The sequence below is a fragment of the Zeus faber genome (genome assembly GCF_960531495.2).
Source record: "Zeus faber genome assembly, chromosome: 16".
NCBI classification, from domain to species: Eukaryota; Metazoa; Chordata; class Actinopteri; order Zeiformes; family Zeidae; genus Zeus; species Zeus faber.
Window position 1 is genome coordinate 9,608,732 of NC_137202.1, and position 19,937 is coordinate 9,628,668.

Sequence of the window (19,937 nt, forward strand, 5' to 3'; positions counted from 1 at the left end):
CCCCCTGGGTCCCTCCCATTGCCAGGCTGTCCTGGAACAAGGACTTAGGAAGGCAGAACTACTGGGTCTCTCACACAAAAGACTATGTCCTCTAGAGTCGTGTCTCCACTGTTTCAGCCACAGTGTGTACGGTGGGCGGCGTTTTCTTCCAGCATGGCAGGGCCTCCAGGACCTGTCTGGGGCTTTGAGTCATTAATATGTACATTAAAGGATCCACCAGAGGGCCGAGGTAGAGCAGCAGGTGAGACACTAGCCCCAGGTAGGGCACCTCGGCCTCTAATGACTCCAGCAGAATGCTGAGAATAAAGGGCAAGTAGAGGAGGCTGTATTGGGCCAAGATGACCGCCAGCCCCCATGCCATTCTCCTCCTCTCCGGCGTTGCAGGGGAAGGTGGACAGCAGACCAGAGCTCTCCAGGAGTCCACGGTGAAGAACAGGAAGAGGGGGGAGGGCCCCAGTAGAGCCACGGAGAACCAGAAGAAGTAGCCCAGGCCGGCCAAGGCCACGACAGCAAACGGAATCGCCCAGATCACCAGAGAAACCAACGCAGACCGCCTGAGACTGCTGTTGAAGCCGTGACACTGCGGGTACGCCACCAGGAGATGGCGTTCCTGAGCTATGCAGAGCATGAAGGTGACATTGGAGACCATGCCAAAGTAGAAAATGAGGGTGGCGGTGTCAGCGGAAGTGACGGTCAAGCCTCCTCCTGCCTGCGGCCTCCCAAAGAAACTGAGGGCGTCCGATATCAGGAGACTAAAGATGTGGATGGGAATCTTTCTGTCGCCTTTTGGGGGGGAAAAATGCATGTTAATAACATATGTAGTGTTATGTGTCCAATGGGCATTGGAAAGGATAAGCATTAACTATTTGAATATTATACAAATGGCCTGCACTCGTATAAAGAGTAGGTCAGCCTTTTATACAACTATAAAAGGGGGATTTCATCTCCCTTGTGTACTGTACAGCACATTTTACTGCTAAAAGTACGAGTAATAACTCTTATTTTAACACCTATGACTCACTAGTCAGAACACTACCGAAGCACAACTTCACACTTAATACTGAACTACTCTTGTGCTCTTGGAGAAATGGATTTATTTTGTCCTTTTTGCTTAACAGTACTCAGTCTGTTTCCCTAACTTTTCCGCACACACTGTCCGACCTGTGTGTTCATCTCTAACAAAAAAAGAAAAACATTTCGAAGGAAGGAGAATGAAAACGATTGTAATTGTGTGAGGAACGCTGATGTTTATGCTCCAGTCAAGGCTTCTTCAGACCAACCTGCCGACTGATGCGTGAGAATGTAAATAGCCAATCCGATGGCTGGAAGCCCGACGCTGAAGGTCAGCCAGCCTATCACCTGGGCCAGACGGTCTGCAGTGGGCGGGGCCGAGTTGCCTGTGGTGTTGATGATGACGGGTGATGTCCGTCCGGCAAGGTCGGCCATAGGAGGCGGCTTTTGGTTCTATTTATGTGCTCAGCTGTTGGGATGGATGCTGGAGTCCAATCGGAAAGTCGTTCGACACTCTACAGACGGTGACGATTAACGTGTCTTCTGCATTCAAGAACAACACAACGTAAACACATGAGCGAAAAATACAACTGCGCCTCTTTCAGACGTTCGGCTCATTCCCCTTCGCCACGTCCCTCAGCGGCATTTTTTTTATTTGACCCCCATCCCAACCGAGATGGAAAGCATAAGGTTTCCAATTGGAAACCATTCAAGAACATGGGAAATAAGAATTGGACCTCCCAGTGAACCTGAGCAGGCTCAGAAACTGGCCTGTGGATTGCAGACGCCGCCATGTTTAAAGGGATACGCCTCGTTTTTTTATTTTCTCTCTGTACCCAGATTCGTTTGAGAAAGTCAATACCGATTTCGTCCTCGCCCAGCTCCCGTGGTGTATTTCCCCCAATTTCACCGCCGCTAGGCTCGTTGCTTCCCTCTGCAGCCTTGCATTGAGCTTAGTCGCCCATTGCTATCTCCGTACTGGACACGGGGATGAAATTGGTATCAACCTTGTCATCTCGCTCTGGACAAAGATAGATGAAAGAGACGCATGAGTAGTTCTTTTAATAACTCAAATCCTATTTCGGTGCATTCAGCTTTCCCGTAACGAGATATGACTCGGTATATCTAAAAATAAAAGAATTGTGGCAAACCATATTAAGCTGCTCACAGGTCAGTGCCTGGTGTGGTTTGCGGACAGATGGCCCAGCGCTCAGTTGCTGGTGCCCATGAAAGAAATAGCGGTCCCGCTAATCTCTCATAATGTAAACAGTCGGGGTATTTTGTGTTTTGGCTGAAAAATGTTCGCCCCAAAATGTGACATCTGACACGATACAATGAAATGCCCGTACATAAATGCCCCTGGGTGTCGTGTTTAGGATGAAATCGTCAGCAGAAATATTTTCTTCCTCGATATTAAAGTAGGGGCCACGAGATGGTGTTTACATACCTCACAAAGTGCTTTAAAAATCACAGACAGATTTTACAAACTATTTCCATCTGCCCGTTGCACTTCAGCCCCGCTTGAAACCCGTCCCACTTCCCCCTGTCTGACTGTAGATTACGTCCTACAGTTTTTCATGTCCTGCTCATTACTGTGGACTCTCTGCACCAGCTCTCAATCTCTAGTTACTTTGTGGCCTCATCTGGAGTTTTGAACCCAACAGAGAGCCATTAAACCCCTGTTTTATAACGCAGCGGTTCCAATCTGAGGTCTGCGGCCTCCTGGGGGTCCGCAAAGGAATTTCCATGGGTCCCGGCATCCAAAATAATTCGCTGAGGAATGTGCTGTTACACGTGCCTTACATTAACCAACAAGACTTCTATTTATTTATTTATATCTTTTTGGCACGGCTTCGTTGCAGACGTCAGCGCGCACGCGAAACGCCGGCATTCCGCTTCTGTTGGCGTGCGTCAAAGCGGCGCGATATCTCATTCACCGGGGGTCCCTGGACGTGTTAACGGTGACAGGAGTGACAGTGGAGTCGTGACTGCCCAGCTCCTTGTGCCCCTGACGGTCACGCGATACTCGGATTCCAGGATCATCAACAGCATTACTGTGTTTCCTCATTACGCGGCAGCTGCTGCTCTCAAACTGTCAACACAGCCGGCGATGCACGGCCTTCGCTGCGGCTGAGGAGCGTCTCGAAAAAGGAACTTGATGCAGGGCTCGGTGGTTCATCGAATCCTACCAAAATGAATTTCTGTTGCATAGATATTTTGCCGGTAGGGCTTTCATGGTAAAATAAAAAAAAATACAATGAAGTTCAGTTGTTATTATTGTTATTATATTATTATTATTATTGTTATTATTATTATTATTATTATTATTATTATTATTATTGTTGTTGTTGTTGTTGTTATTATTATTGTTGTAATTATTATTATTATTATTATTATTATTATTATTATTATTAACAAGCCCAAATTAAAACACCAATTTGACCTTAGAGTCGCTCTAGGTTTGCTGCTTCTGCCCTACTACAATTAGTTTTATTGCTCCTCCTCCAGATGTTTCAGTGTGTGTGTAATGTTTGATGCCGTCTCAGTAGATCAGGAGATGAGAGAAGCAGCTTTGATGTCACATGTACCAGGGGTTTCCTTTCAGGAAGTGTGTCAGAGGTTGTTTTTTTCTTCCCCCCCCCCCCCGTAAATGTGAATTGACTCACCCCGCGAGAATGGAACGACTGTCACGTGAAATCCAGAAAAGAAATGCGGACGCTGTGCGTTGAAATTCAAGCACCATTAAAAACCCGTTTCGTACAGAGTCAATGAGGGCGGCGCGGTTCATCTAGCCGTGTTTAACGGAAAGGCTTTCGACCAAACAGGAACGGTTCGGTAACTTTACAAGTGGCTTTTCCAGCCGCTGATGAATTTCTTAAGAGCAGAAATTTGACCTACCTCCCTTTCTCAGAAGGGTATACCTCTTCCCTGTCTCTCCTCAAGTTACATTCAGATGCACTCAATTTTTCCCTTTGTTTCCGCACACACACACACACACACACACACTCACACGCTTTGACTGCCGCCGGGCTCCTGCGAGGGAACGCAGGCCGCCGTAGAAAACCACTGTTCTCCACTTTCAATACGTTCCACTGTGAGAACTGGCTACGTGACGGATCCAAAGCCGCGTCTGCGCTCTGGATGTCAGATCGACGCGGTCCCGTCTGTGCTGTTGCATTTATTTGCATGTGTCCCTTTTTCTGTCGGGGGAAAAACCCCGCGGCGCCTCTCGAGGAAGCGCTGCGTTTCTGTCCGGGAGCGCCATGGGAGCGGGGCGGCTTATCTGCACGCGGCGAGCTGATAGTGGTGTGGAGCGGCGCCCGCTGAACAGGGTTTACCCTTTTCTGGTGTTGTTTACAGGAACAACGCGGCCGCTTCTGCACCGGCGGCGGGGCGCCGCCACGGAGGGAGCGAGAGAATCCTGACTTTGGATCAAACTGTCTTGAGCCATAGAAGGAGTCTCAATATACGTGTCGCTCAAACTGCCGGCGTTTCGTTCGTCCGGGCTAACGATCATGCTGGTGAAGGTCAGGTTTATTTAAAGCTGTTGTTTTGGGGTAAAACAGCGTGAAACAACCTTGCCTAAGCAAGGGAACAGTGAGACACTGTCTTGCCAGCGAGTTTCAGCCCCTGCGGTTTGTTCACGCTCATGCTTCTTTTCTGGGCCTCCCTCCCTCGCTCGCTCACGCAAACTTTAAAACACGGTGGTACAAGAACTGTGATTATTCGATGGACAAGGGGAGACGGGGGGAGACGGGGGAGACGGGGCAGGCCAGAGACAGGAGGCGTTTCGCCGTTTTTTTTTGTTTTTTTTTAACTTGATGGGCTTTTGCTGTAAAACTACTTTAGGGTGATTAGCGATGGAATTTTAACACAGTATGGCTTCAAATTCCTGCCGCCAAATAACAAACCTTCTGTGAGAAAGATTATTTCTATTGGCAGAATTTCTAATCTCTCTCCCCCCCGCCACCCCTTTTTTTTTAATAAGCTTTCCTATAGGTTTTTATTAGCTGTTAATACATGCTACTCATTTGTTTCCCCCTGGAACTTGTACAATTCACGGGCCATGTATATGTACAGCGACAACATTATAATTCCTGAGAAGCATCATAAGCAATTACATAAAACTTGAGCCGAATGGAATTTTTTTTAACTTTTCTTTAAATGTCTCAGTAAATGCTTGCACTGGTCAGACGAGGCTGTTGCTCTTATCTTCTTCCAGGATATATTTGTGGACCTGCATGCACCTCGTTAAATCCGGTGTACTTATCGGCTGCTTTGAATGCATACAATGGTTTTAAACTTGATAACAAGCTGCCGCTAGATTGGCTGCAGTGTGTGGTATCGCTAACTCTTCACCGACGGCGCTCTGGCCTTTTGTAGCGACGCAGCCGGACCTGCTGTTGAATCAATCAACACTTTTGTTTTTTTGGGGGGGTTTTTTCTATCCATTGTTTCTCAGTGGATTGTTGATAAAAAAATTAAAAAAAATAAAAACATCATATCTCTTCAACAGGTTGAATAAATACCTACAGCAATACATGAGCACATGGTTGGCCATATTCGGCAATGGAATATTATAACTTATCCATTTCAGATTGTATCATCGAGGGAAACTCAGAAAATGTGTAGCCTCAGTAAATGACTCCTAATATGAGGTGTCTGGAATATTTATCTTTTGAGTTTTGGTCTGATGTCACATCTTCCACCGCCCCATAGCTCAATGTAATGATTGTTTACAGTGCCGTACGTGCTGCCCAGGCTAAACAGGCTGCTCGACTGACCTTGACCGACGATTAGCCGTAATGGCAGCGGCTGTTTACTTTATTTTGTTCCACCTTACCAAGGGACCGGGTGTGTTTGGGACATAAATCCTACCACTGTAAGTCGACGTGGATCGCCGCAGCGCGGCGGCGGGTTCGCCAGAGGGCGGACGCGCCGCATCCTTCGCCTCGGGGGATCCGCTGGATGAGGCCGAAGAAGGAGCTTCGTAGCCCAGTCGCCGGCTGGCGCTGGAGGGGGGGGGAACCGTGAGCGGAGTGAGACTCCTGTTGGACCGCTGCCAGCTCAACTCACAATGCGTGTTGTTTTTTGTAAAGAAGCACGGGCTTCATCGCTTTGCATCATGGGAGGAGCAGATGGATGTGTGTGTGCGTGTTCTCTCACACCAGGACAATTACTGCAGCCTGCCCGGTGGAAAGCTGTTCGACCTTTACGAAAGGCAGATAGCGATTTCGGCGCGGATGCAAATCATAAGCGCCCTGCCTGGTAACTGAGTTGTTGACATTAAAGTATTGATCTTATGGTTAAGGAATTGTGGATTTTCTTATACATTCAAATCCCATTTTCGAAACGTGTTCGAAGTGCAAATGTCGAAAACCGGCTTATGTTCGTCAACATATTAACTGATATACGGTAAGGTGATATAAGGTGGGAGTAGCGTGTCAGGTTAAATGCAAAAACTGCTCAACAGACGTCTGTGTAACGTACCGGTGTAAACCTTACTGTGTTAAAGACGGCCTTGGAGGAACAACGGGAAACTCCTCCCGCCCTGGAGGAGGTCGGCTTCGGTGAGCTGTCCCCAGAATTCCCCCCGGTGGCACCAGGAGACCGATCAGAGGCCAGTTTGCCTCCAGCCAGAGGGAGGACCCCAGCCCCACCCAATGCGCTCCAGAATGTCCAGATAATTGAGGGGGGAACCTACAACCGTGTGCTTTGGCTAATCCCCATTCCGCTATCATGAATGGACCACTGTATCGCGTGATGCAGGGAGGAGGGGCAAAAGTTAACCAGGTGCTTGTGCCTCGAGCGTGTATCTCCCAGCTCCTATTTCCCGCTCACTCTCACCTGTTGGGGGGGCACACTTCGGGAGTCCTGGCACGGTTCTGCTGGCACGCCGTTCGGTTGCCAGTCCAGGACTATTGTAGGCAGTGTGCGGCATGCCAACTCACCGCTCCGAAAGCCCGGTACAGCAGCCGCTGGCGCTGCTCCCTATGAGTGCGGCTGGTGGCCAGCCCGTGTCAGTCAAGTGTCAGCTGGGCTTGGAAGGGGTCGAGTACCTTGGACACGCAATCGGGAGGGGGCTAGTGAGGCTCCGGCAGAGAAGGTAAGGTAAGGTAAGGACCTTCTTGGGCTTAATGGGGTATTATAGACAATTCATACGCAATTTTGCCATGCTGGCTGCACCTCTCCATGCTCTGTTGCCGAACAGACAACCGCAACAGGTGAAATGGACCCCAAGACGGACAAGGCCTTCAAGACCCTGCCACAGCCTCTCGGCACTGAACCAGTGCTGGCGGGCCCCCCGACTTCATCCTGCAGACGGATGCGTCCGAGGCGGGCTCGGGGCCATCCTGACCCAAAAGGTAAATAGAGAGGAACACCCCATCATGTACATTGGAGAGAAAGAGTGCCTGGCCAGCATCGAGTGGCCGGAGAGAAAACTGAAATTTTATTTGCCAGGGTGAACATTCACTTTCATTACAGATCAAGGCTTGTACCTTTTGTTTACCCCTATCTGGGAGCCACAGCTGTTTAAACCATATACTGCAGTGATATATCATATTGTATGATATGTGATAGACCTATGATTTACTCATGTTCTAAATGTATTTCACAGGCTATTTTAGCGTTGACAGGTATGAAGGTATGGACTCAATATTCTTCTTCTTCTTCTTTTTCTTTCGGCTGCTCTCGTTACTGGACATATTCATTAACATTGCTAATGCCATAAGATCTTACATTACCATGAGTCTAAGTTTCACGTGTGTGCAGCCTGAGGCCTGCTTGTGTCACTCTGATCCTATAGAAACTGTAGAACTACATACAGTAACTACAAATAACAACATAAACTTGTATTATTATTATTATTATTATTATTATTATTATTATTATTATTGTTATTATTATTTTTTTTATTATTATTATTATTGTTGTTATTATTATTATTTATTATTAATGATTGCCTTATATCAATGTAAAGCACTTTGAGTACGAAAAGACAAGAACTTTCCTGATCTCTACTGATAAGATAAAATACTTACTGATAAGATACCTGATAACCTTTAGGTACACAAAATAAACACACCATACTTTTTTTAAAACACCAAACACATACCTTTCTATACTATATTGGTGCTATACAGATAAAGGTTATTATTATTATTATTATTATTATTATTATTATTATTATTAGGAGTAATAGTATGAATAGTTGTAGTATTTATTTTCTTTTTTTAGTATTCAAATCGTCTTACAGATCGATTTATTTTCAAGCATGTGTCTGAAAAGAGCTATACAAATAAAGGTTATTAGTAGTAGTTGTAGATGTGGTATGAGCAGTTCTATATTGAATTGACTTGCGCACGTTGACTTGCATGTTCCGTATGAAAAGTGCTATACAAATAAAGGCTATTGTTATTGTTATTAATATTATTATTATGCCTACTATTATTATCAGCAAGTGTTGTCTGCCTGCGTTTCTGGCTCAGTGACAGATTGGAAGCAAGATAAAACATCATCTGTTGTTGACCTTGACTACCAGGAAACTACCACACACACACACACACGCACACACGCACACACGCAAACACACACACACACACACACACACACACACGTTTTTTTATGAAACGCAAACCTTTTTATCTATTTATAAGTCTGACTACATAATATATGTCCTAGAGATGGTGGGCACCTTGGTGCTGGCAACTAGGTCACTTTGTCTGGCCTTGCGAGGAATATACACTTTGATAATTAAATATGGATTTCAATTCTGTGTGTGTGTGCGTGTGTGTGCGTGTGTGTGTGTGTGTGTGTGTGTGCGTGTGTGTGTGTGTGTATGAGGGGGGGTGGTGGTTGGTGCGTAACCGTACGACGGCGCATCCCGTCGCTTCGTGCGCGGTGATGTGAGCGCAGACCTCCTCCAGCCTGCCGTCCCGCCGTCCCTCCAGCAGGCTGCAGTCGGGGCCGAGCCGCGCGGATTAAACGCAGGCATTTCTCCTTGGGCAAGGGCAAGAATGTGCGTACCGCGCGGCTTCTGAGCGAAAGCTAAAAATAAAACAATTCAAAAAAAAAAAAAAAAAAAATGCGCCGCATACCGCGCTGATCCGCCGCGCGTGCGGAGACCGCCGCAGACGCGCGCCGTGCGGCGAGGATCTGACGTCATCACGACGCCGTTAGTCGCCTTTACTTCGGTTTTTTTTTTTTTTTTTTTTTTTTTTTGCGTCTGTGCGGCGCGTCGGACGTCGGTCGGTCGATCGGTCGGTCGGTCGGTCGGTCGGTCGGTCGGTCGGTCGGGCCTTTTTTCTCTCCTCCCTGGCGACAATGGGACTTGGCACAAGGTGCGTGTGAGGTGTGGTCTGGTGTGGTTTGGTGCGCCCCAGCTTCGCGGCGCTTCTCTCACTCCGCGGCAGACTCTCCACGGACGGACACGGACGGACGGATACCGACGCGCGCAGACCGAGTTCCCGACACGGACCGACTCCCGCCATGGCTCTCAACGTCCCCGGCGTGCTGGTGATGATCTGCTTCTATCTGCTGGTCCTGGGCACCGGCATCTGGGCTTCGTTTAAATCCAAGAAGGAGGCAAAGAAGCTCCGGGGAGACAAGACGGAGATGGCGCTGCTGGGCAACCGGGGCATCAACCTGGTGGTGGGCATCTTCACCATGACCGGTGCGTCTCCCGGGGAACCGCAAAGAGCGCTTTCCGCCCGTTTATCTCAGGGGGGGGGGGGGGGGGAACAATGACTGTGTCTTTTTACCGGAAACGTCTAGCCATTTGGGAGTTGTGGAACATTACCCTGTTAAGTCATAAGCCGAGATTAGTGCGTGTGTTGCGTTGGTGCGCGTGCGCGTCATTTGTGCGTGTGTGTGTGTGTCTGCGTGTGCGTGTGTGTGTGTGTGTGTGTGTGTGTGTGTGTGTGTGTGTGTGTGTGAGGGGAGCGTGATGAAAATCAAATATTCTCATTGAACCTTTATGCGTTGCGAACGTCATGTGGCCATGCCATTTTAATTACTACGACCATTAAGTATTGCTGCCCCTACAGGAAGTGAATCAGGTTTCGTTCGCAATGAAAGGAAATGGGAGATTTCCCCTTAAAGATCACTGTTCATTTAAAACAAGTCAGTTGTGCTCGTTATCCTGTTTCAAGCAGGTGCAAGTCGTACTTTCATGTCACCTCTCATAGGACCCGTTCATCTCTCGCTTTCTCTCTCTCTCTCTCTCTCTCTCTCTCTCTGCAGCTACATGGGTTGGAGGAGGCTTCATCGTGGGAACAGCGGAGGCAGTGTACAATCCCTCTATGGGCCTGATCTGGGCGGTCATGCCCATAACAGCTACCTTGTGTTTTATCATCGGTAAGAGACTGGCTGTAGAATAACCAGACTAATATAGATTTCACAGGGTTCCGCCAGGGTTGGGTTTCTGTTTACCGTGTAGCTCAGGGGGTAGTGAAAGGCACTAGCGCTGGCAGGGTTAGGGCCGATTGGGTTGTTGGCGGAAATCTATTGCAACACGTTTGACATAGTGCGCTTTAGATAAAAAAATCAATTTATTCCATTAACCTTCATACACAACCCAAGGTGACCCGTCATTAACCCATTTCAGCATTGGGTATTCAGGTATAAAACTCGTTGATTACTGATTACAGCTCTCCGCAGACGATGAGATAACATTAGATGGATAACTTTACCAGTCATTAATCCCCGGGGGGGGAAATTCAGGAAATAAACCAGTGAGGGTTCTTACCATCCCACAGTATCCACGACAGTAGCCTGACGTAGTGTCTTCAAATACCTGTCAGGCAACACCAGACATGACTGTCTTACACTTCCAATTGCACAGGTATATAAAGTACTGGTAGAAGGTAGAAGTACTGGAGGTAAATTAAGGTAAGTTTCATTTCGGAGGATTTAAATGTATATTTAATACAGCACAGTCAATTAATTCTATTATATAATTATAGAACCCAGAATCGGCATTGTGGCAGCGCCCCTTGCGGCCGCCTGCGCGAGCCCCTCTTGTTGAGTACGCACATTTTAGTATTTTTAAGAAGAGCTTATAGAGCTTATTGTGCGTAATCACCGGGTGTCATGACATTTCACTGCATATATGTATGTGCGTATGTATATGTATGTGACCAATAACCTCTTGAATCTTGAATCTTGATAAGACAGGTGTATCATCAGTTTGTGGATTACCGCACTGTTCATTAAGTCAATAATGATGATTAGATTGGTACAAATCTAAAATTATAGTTGGATCATGACTTAATGACTCAGGGCAAATGTGGATCCTGAGGCCGGAACCGTTGAGAACCACTGGTTTGTATTCAGCTGGAAGGACATTGAGGGTAATATGCCTTAAATATTGGTAGAGATAGAATTTTTCTCATCAGTTTTATCCAGTTATTCATTACCTGCAGACCAGAGCATTACTGAGTTTCAAACAGTCTCCATAAATGAGGTCATGCTTTCACTGGTATATTTTGTAAATTTCCATGACTCCCCTCCGCATGAGTTGCCTCCCTAACGTGCTTTTTACGTTGACTCTTGCCCGTGGAGGTGGCCTGTTCTTCGCTCAGCCGATGAGGGACAGGAAGTACGTGACCATGATGGATCCATTCCACATCAAGTACGGGAAAGCGACGACGGCGGCTCTGTCACTGGCGGCGCTCGCCTCAGAGATCATGTGGGTGGCGGGGACACTGATTGGACTAGGTAGGACCGAGACCCTCACTTTGTGTGTGTGTGTGTGTGTGTGTGTGTGTGTGTGTGTGTGTGTGTGTAGACATGCATGTGATTTGAGTGTGTGAGTGTTATCATACTTATTTGGTGCATTGTTTATCAGACAGTGTCGTGGAGTATAAGTGTTGGGTGTGTATATTCAGTATGTATGTTTCAATGGTTGAGTGCATTTTACATAATGTAGGTGATCAATTGAATGTGCACAATACACGTGTGTGTGTGTGTGTGTGTGTGTGTGTGTGTGTGTGTGCCCGTGTGTGTGTGTGTGTGAAATTGAGCAAATGTGTGTGTGAAATTGAGAAAGAGTGTGTCTTGTGTGTAATTGTATGTGTATTGTATGTGTATTATGTGTGTGGGTATGTGCGAGAGACAGAGAGGGAATATGTGTCTAAGTACATTTCTTTCTTTCTATGTCTATGTGTGCATGCAACATGTACATGTGCAAGTAATGTGTGTGTGTGTGTGTGTGTGTGTGTGTGTGTGTGTGTGTGCGTGCGTGTGTGATAATCGATGTGTATTCATTCTTAGTGTTAGCTGCAGCTGTTGATGGTGTCTCGGTGTTGAGTGATGAAGTGACCCAACAAGCAAACCAAACCCTATATTCCAGTGTTGCCCTCCATGTAGGTGTCCCTGCAAACTGTTCCCGACCGTATTTAGTGAGCTGTAATATACTGGTGGGTCAAGAGCAAACAAGGACGGTACAAGGGTCCCAAGATGTAATTCTGGGATTTATATTGTAGCGTTTCACCTCTACTTTGATATTCAATTGTTAATATTTAATAAATAGTCATTAATAATTGTCTAGTAAGGGCACCACACCCATGTTGTCTTAGTTGGGAGAAGCTAATGGGTTTAAATTAGTGTAAGCAAATGTAATTAATCAGTCAATGAATGATAAGGAGTCGTTGAGCCGTTTACATTGACTTCTGAATCCAACTCTTAAGGAATACTGACAGACAACCTCCTTCCAAAAGGTGGATTTATTTTATCATACTAATCTACTTGAACAAATGAAATAATAGTAAACATAAAATAAAATGAAAATAATCAAATAAATGACAAGGAAAATAAAATGCGTAAAGGCAAGAAATGATCAAGACAATAAACAATGAATTCAGGATTTAAAAATGGTGACACACTTTAACTCAGAAACAATAGGTAGAAAGTGATGTGACTCTCATTGGAAAATAATAAAAAGAGAAACTCTATTTGACTTCTCTGAAGGGGGAATTAATTAAATTCAACCGTCAGCCCGTCGCCATGAAGCATAATTGGAAGCCTTTGAAAGTCTTGCAGATCGTTGAGTCGTGGTTGGTAGTTTCAGAGGCTCCCAGAGCTTACGTGGGCCGAGTGGAGTTCGTAGGTAGTCACGCGCTCATCTCGTCCGCTGCTGGTTTTCATCCATGGCGTGTGGGCTTCAGCGGTTGGTGGTTTGGGCGGGGCCGCCAAGCTCCAATGTTCCCAGGCGGACGGAACGGTTCGCGGGCTTGAGAAGGCTTTGGTGTGGGAAGCGAGCAGGCTTGTTTAGTAAAATCTAGACTGCGTGCGATTCGTATCGGCTGTTGATAATTTCCTGACTAGTGATGGTAATTTTACTATATACACAAAAGTCTAATATCTTCACACACCACGATGTTCAAAAATATTTATGATTTCACCAACATAAACTTATGTGACAAAAATGAAACACACGGTCAAGGCATTAGTCGTCTTAAGAACCATAATCTTAGTAACATAACATTTGTGATTAATTTACTATTAAGACAATTTCTAATTAGTAACTATAAAACCCTAATTTCAACCCTTCTAATAAAAGGCATGACAACATTATCTCTAATCTCATTTTACGCACAGTGGGATATTGTAATCTTGGTGGTTTTCCGGTCGATCACCAACTTGGCAGCATGAAAGTTTACGCCTTGAACAGTATTATTGGTAACTTTGCCAATTGACGTCGTATCGTAATGGCAGTTGGATCATTCGTCATAGAAACATCTGCAGAAATAATGTCACAAGTTTGACATTTGTTCCCAATGATCCGGACTCAATACAAAGGAAAGATGAAAGATGCAGATGCAAATGATCCAGGTGGGCATTTCCCTTCCAGACCTGGCTAGAGACCAGCCCTCCGTGGGGGGTCTGCCCTGATCAAAAGGGGACAAAAGGGGTTAAAGGTAAAAGGAGGGCAAAGGACGAGGGTAAAAGGGGCAGCCATTGGTTGACTTAGTTTCGGCCGAGACAACAAAACAGAGTCAAATGGTTAGTCTTGCTGTCTTTGTTCCGTCACAAATGGGCGTCCTTTATTGCCTGAGAATGTAGAAGGGTGTTACACACTACTGTGAGTCTCTGGTGGAGAAAGTCTAACAGAGGTCATCCTACCGTGTTCCACTAAAATATAGGCTTAAAATCTATCTATCTAAAATATATCTATCTATCTAAAATATAGTCTATTTAGGCCCGCCCAAAAATTCCGGAAATTGTTTTTCAGTGCTACATCGTTAACAGTCTTTTCCGGTGTTTTCAGCAAATACGTTCTCACATTTATGAGGTGTTTAGAAACAAAATCACTGAATTCACTTTACAGGGACTTTAAGCCTGGAAACGTTGAATAATTGGTCAGATGACTTGAACTTGAACCGAGGGACAACACAGTGGGTGTTAATAAAAACAATTGTAAAGCGAACCCTGATCATAACGCCTCACAGTGCCACTTCTGGTGACCCCCTCTGGTGACAGCGAGACACATGACTCTCTGATCCTCTGTTCCAGTAGAATCAACACTCCAGTGGTTTAAGATTCAAAGACATTTGACGTTGACAAGGAAAGATTGCATTCTAAATGACGAAAAAAAAACCTTAGGATATAGCTTATATTCTACACCGTACATTGAGCAGGCTTGTTAAAGACTGTATGTTTTTGTGTGTGTGTGTATGAAGTGTTTCTCTCTACATGTATGTTATAACACTCTTGGGCTACTGGAAGTGGCCGTGTGGCTGGTATAGGAGCCATAGCTTTCATATTGCTGACGTTGGGGTCTGACTTTCTGTGAAATTCTGGATTGATTTCAGAATTTTGCAGACATAGACACATGGCGCTTCATGATTAGGGCTGAAATGTATGGGTGAACTGCAGTATTGTCCCGTTGTAATGAGAAAGTTGCCACTGCAGCTCCCAGGCTGTGCGTCGTTTGACAAGTGACTTATGTTCATGTCGGGTTGATATCCGGTGTCAGCACTCTTTAAGGGGCGATAACTGCAAAGACAGAAACCTTTTAATTTAATAGTTGCCTGTGTGTGTGTGTGTGTGTGTGTGCGTGCGTGCGTGCGTGCGTGCGTGCGTGCGTGCGTGCGTGTGCGTGCTCCTAGGTGTCACCATGAGTGTTATTCTGGATTTATCTTACACCGTGAGCATCTGGATCTCCGCTGCAGTGGCCATCACGTACACCCTGCTGGGAGGGCTGTACTCTGTGGCCTACACCGACGTCATACAGCTTATTCTCATATTCATTAGCTTGGTGAGTTCATTATTTTGGTAATATCTTGAGTTATCGTTAGTTGTTGTGATGCAAAAAAAAAAATGCACAGAATTGGTTGCTCATATTGTTTGCTGATGACATCATATTGCCACGAGGAGTATTAGTTTACAGTTATTCTGTAACATCGATACCTGAATGTCCTTGGATCCCCCTGATTCCCTTTCTGCACAGTGGCTGTGTGTCCCCTTTGCCATGATGAGCCCTGCCTCCTCTGACATCATGGTGACGTCTTTCAATAACACGCTGCAACCGCCCTGGGTTGGCACGCTGGAAGCAGACAGAGCCTGGGTGTGGATTGATAACTTTTTACTGCTGGTAAGGTGATTCATAAACTCCATGAATGATTATTAGAAGTCAGTCATAATAAATATGTCCCCTCAGTGATGTGAGGAACGGTTCTGCAGCTCCGATCAGAGCGATCTTTTCTCCAAACAGAGCTAATAAAACAGAATGTTTTTACTCTAGATGTATTTCATTTACTCAGTTTCCTGCTGCTTCTCCGCTGCTGAGCAGATCGCAGAAAGCGCCTGAAAAAAATTTCCTCCCGTGTTCCCACGGACCGATGGTTGGGAACCCTCTGCACTACAGGACATCACTCTGTCGGTGATGGTCGGGCGGCTTGGGATCGTGTACCTCGGCTCAAGCTCGCGGATGGAATCTTTAAATCCAGACCTCTGCGAGATGTTAATCGACCGCATATCTTTGCGGATAAGACGGGTCAATTTATCTGTAATCGCCCTCCGGCGGGCTGCTGCTCACGGCGCGGCACATGGACACGGCTCATTCACTTGCGTGCACAAAGAGTATTTTTGTGGACGTACGTGGCCAACATTTTTTATGAAAAAATAATACATTTCTGCTGAAACACTGCATATTTGTTTTTCGAATGTTCATTTTCAGATTCTAATGTCAATGTTAATCAGAATAACATTGTACATTGTGATTATTGAACAATCGTTTCACAGCACTCACACACGCACGCGCGCACACACACACACACACACACACACACACAGAAACGGACACAAGCTTTCACTGTCAAAAAGTGTGCATTCCTCATGTACTTATATACATAATTCTCTTCTTAACCCGTTTGGATTAGATGTCACGTTGTTCCTCTTCTTGAGGAAATGTAGATGCCGCTGCAGGGAGCGAAGGAAGAGACAGACGGATAGATAGATAGACAGACAGACAGACAGACAGACAGATAGACAGATAGACAGATAGACAGATAGATAGATAGATAGATAGATAGATAGATAGATGTGTATGAAACTGTCCTAGAAATTAGATATCACATGATAAACAGTGCCTGACCCCTTCCTCCACTCCCCTCTCCACTCCTTTCTCAGGGTTTGGGGAACCTGGGACTCCAGAACTTCCACCAGAGGACTTTGTCCGCTTCGTCCTCATCCACGGCCAAGATCACCTGCTTCGCTGCAGCCGTGATCGTTCCCACGCTGGGAATCCCTCCCATACTGCTGGGAGCTGTGGCCGCCTCCACAGGTAGGCGTCGGCCGACTACAGGGAACTCGAGTAGATAAGTAAACAGCAAGATAAAAAAAGAGAAATACAAGGATTTCATCAGAAATACATTTCTTTGTTCTTGTCAGTATCATCTTAGTCTGCTGTCTTTCTCTCCGTCTGTTTGTCCGTCTGTCTGTCCTCCTGACTGACTGTCTGTACCTTTTTAACGTCTGTGTCTATTTCTCCATCTGTCTGTGGTACCGCCTGGAGCCTGACCCGTTCGCTTCTACAGTTTCTTAGGAAGTTAGAATGTTCCCCTATGTTGTAATACATTGCTAACCTATTGAGTTGGTTCTCTGAATTCCATTTTGGTGAAACATTATCACCCTGAGAACATTCCAAATGAAAATAAAACTGGACAATAGGGCATTGTGCAAGTCCTTTGACCGTCCAGATCCAGTTCCCAGATCAACGCGCATCCCTTCCCATTTAGGCTCTATGCTTGGAACAATATTGGCCCAGAGAGTATCCCATAACTGGCACCTGCTGTTCCTCTGCTCAGACTGGAACCTGACCGCCTACGGCTCTCCGGCTCCATTCGAACGCGGGGAGACGGGTCTGGTCCTGCCCCTCACCCTCAACTACCTCACCCCCTCCTACATCTCCATTATTGGCATCGGAGCCGTGGCCGCCGCCGTGATGTCATCCACCGACTCTGCCTTGCTGTCTGCGGCCTCCATCTTCTCCTCCAACATTTACAAGAACATCCTGAGGACCCAGGTGAGAAGGAGGGAAGGAGGGGAGGATAGGAGGGCAGATGAGTGGATGAGGGAAGAGTAGAGGAGGGGAAAGGGGGAGGAGGGGAAGGAGTAGAGAGCAGGCATGTGTAGAGGGGCTGAGGGTTCCCAAGCACCTGCCATATGAAAAATAGAATAATACAAGCCCAAATAATAGCCCCAATTAAGCCACAGTGCTACGCCATATTGTGTTTCCGTGGGGGGAAAAAGAAGACAAGAACTCCTTTCCCAACATTATTTTTTATCACGACAGGAGAACAACGTAGCAACTATAGCGTTTTAATGAGTCACATATTCTACAATGAACAACTTTATTTGCCTGGGAGGAAGAGAAAGTCCTGATGAGCCAGTACGCGTTGTGAACAAGTCCTACGGCCAAGTCCAAATGAGTCTTCATTGGTGGAGTTGGTTGTTGGAGGAAAGAAGGTGATTGACAGAATAGGTAGGTCAACTATACATACATCAATGATAGGCATATTCATTTATCTTTATATAATAACATAACTATAGGTATTGTTAAGTTAAAAATGTGATTTATTACTACTTTATGTTTAAAACATAGAAAATATTTTTTTAAAGTTTGAATTAGACCCTCTATGTTAATAATATGAATAATATTCTAGTTTCTCTTGTGAAAAAATCAGTTTGACAACTCACTGTAAGAAAGAAAATAAGAAAGCACATATTTTAATTGTTATTAATATGCGTCAGAAGCTCGGGCAGCCGGCCTTCAAAAAGCACACTCGGGAATCTAACCCTCAAGTCCGCAAACATCTCATCCAGCGGCTTAACTCTTACACCGGCGAGACTTTGAAGGAGCTGGCGTTCCCCTCCGATCCTATTAACCTCGTCTGTGTTACTTGAATGGAAAGATTGGCTGTCGTCACAGCGACACCTGATCCCATCACACCGTAGTGTCCTGCCGGGTCCTGACCGCTCGGAGAGAATCTTCACTGCTTTGCCCTGACACGAGGGTTAGTATTAGAGATTAGGTGTCCATCTGCAGGCCGACGCTCTGCCCAACTCCTGCGAGGTGACATGACTCAGCAACCCTCCGGACTCCGATCGGGAACGCCCTCTCGCAGGAGTTTTGATTGGATGTGCGACTCAAAGTCACGGTCTGGCGCTCACTGTGCATAAGCTTATCACACTGAGCTAAACCCTGCGCCGGCCCCAGGAAACTTCAGTGTAATCGGGTCGAGTTTCCTCACAAAACACTCGGCGAGCTACATGTAGCTCCGATAAATGTTTTTACGAGGAGAGGTTGAAACCAGGAGGGAAGAGGGAATGGGGGGAGACAAGAAGAGGGAGGAGGAGAGGAGGGGACAAGATAGAAACTATTTCAAGCCCATTAATTTACACATTGTTACTGTATGTGTATGTATGTACTGTATTATTATATATTAATTGTGACAGACAGACAGATAGATAGATTGATTAATGGATCAATAGATAGAAGGATGGATGGCTAGACAGATAAATTGATCGATAGATGGAGTCGATGGAGTTGACGGTCACAACCCGTGTCTCCCCTCCAGGCGTCGGACACCGAGGTGCAGTGGGTGATCCGTGTGTCGGTGGTGCTGGTGGGCCTGGTGGGCACGTCGCTCACCTTCCTGGACAACAGCGTCCTGATGATGTGGATGCTGCGCTCCGACCTCACCTACACCCTCATGCTGCCGCAGCTCACCTGCGTCCTCTTCTTCGGCGTCTCCAACGGCTATGGCGCCATCATGGGCTGCTTGATCGGCATCGTGCTGAGGCTGCTGTGCGGGGAGCCGCTGCTGGGCCTGTCGCCGGTCATCCATTTCCCGGGGTGCACCTTGGTGAACGACGTTTACGTCCAGCGCTCTCCCATCAGGACCATCTGCATGCTGTCGGCGGGGGCGTCCATCCTGCTGTTCTCCTATCTGGCGGCGACGGTGTTTGACAGAGAACTGTTGCCTCCGAGCTGGGACGTATTCGACGTGAAAAGCCCAAAAGCGGAGGAGGCCAGAGCGCAGGAGGAATTTGGGGATGTGGTCTGTGAGCACCTCAATGAGGACGCGGACGTGCGTGACCCGATGTTAGATTCCAAATGTTAGTGAGTGAAGCGTATCAGATTAAAAGATTTCTTATTTTAAATTCATTTTTATGTATTCTTTTAATCTGTAAGGACTGGGTTGAGAAGACATCGTTGTTCTTTACGAGCAGGCACTTGCAATGGTATTTTTTTATACTTTTATATGCAACATAAATACACAAATTTGAGACCTTATGAGTAAATATTTCATTAATAAAACTTTTGAGTAGCTGGTCTCCATCTTTAAGTCTCATTGTAATTTTAACACGGCAAAGCTTTGAGCTAGGATTTCAAATTTTGTCGAGATTTGACTGTATGC

At 46.2% G+C, this 19,937-nt stretch overlaps 1 protein-coding gene across 1 annotated transcript; it reads left to right on the forward strand.

Annotated features, from left to right (window-relative positions):
* Window positions 1–9,277: 9,277 nt before the first annotated feature.
* On the forward strand, window positions 9,278–19,680 carry LOC307241882 (high-affinity choline transporter 1-like). The gene is made up of 8 exons (XM_080016135.1): window positions 9,278–9,685; window positions 10,255–10,368; window positions 11,575–11,730; window positions 15,123–15,271; window positions 15,464–15,607; window positions 16,645–16,798; window positions 17,322–17,539; window positions 19,095–19,680. The coding sequence occupies exons 1-8, from the start codon at window positions 9,502–9,504 to the stop codon at window positions 19,638–19,640; spliced, it is 1,665 nt and encodes a 554-aa protein (XP_079872261.1). The 5' UTR covers window positions 9,278–9,501; the 3' UTR covers window positions 19,641–19,680.
* The last annotated feature ends 257 nt before the right edge of the window (window positions 19,681–19,937 follow it).

Bases quoted from the DNA above. Each gene is read 5' to 3' on its own strand.
- LOC307241882 (XM_080016135.1), top strand. From the start codon at position 9,502: ATGGCTCTCAACGTCCCCGGCGTGCTGGTGATGATCTGCTTCTATCTG. The intron at 9,686-10,254 runs GTGCGTCTCCCG...CTCTCTCTGCAG, and splicing joins GGGCATCTTCACCATGACCG to CTACATGGGTTGGAGGAGGC. The intron at 15,608-16,644 runs GTAAGGTGATTC...CTCCTTTCTCAG, and splicing joins TTGATAACTTTTTACTGCTG to GGTTTGGGGAACCTGGGACT.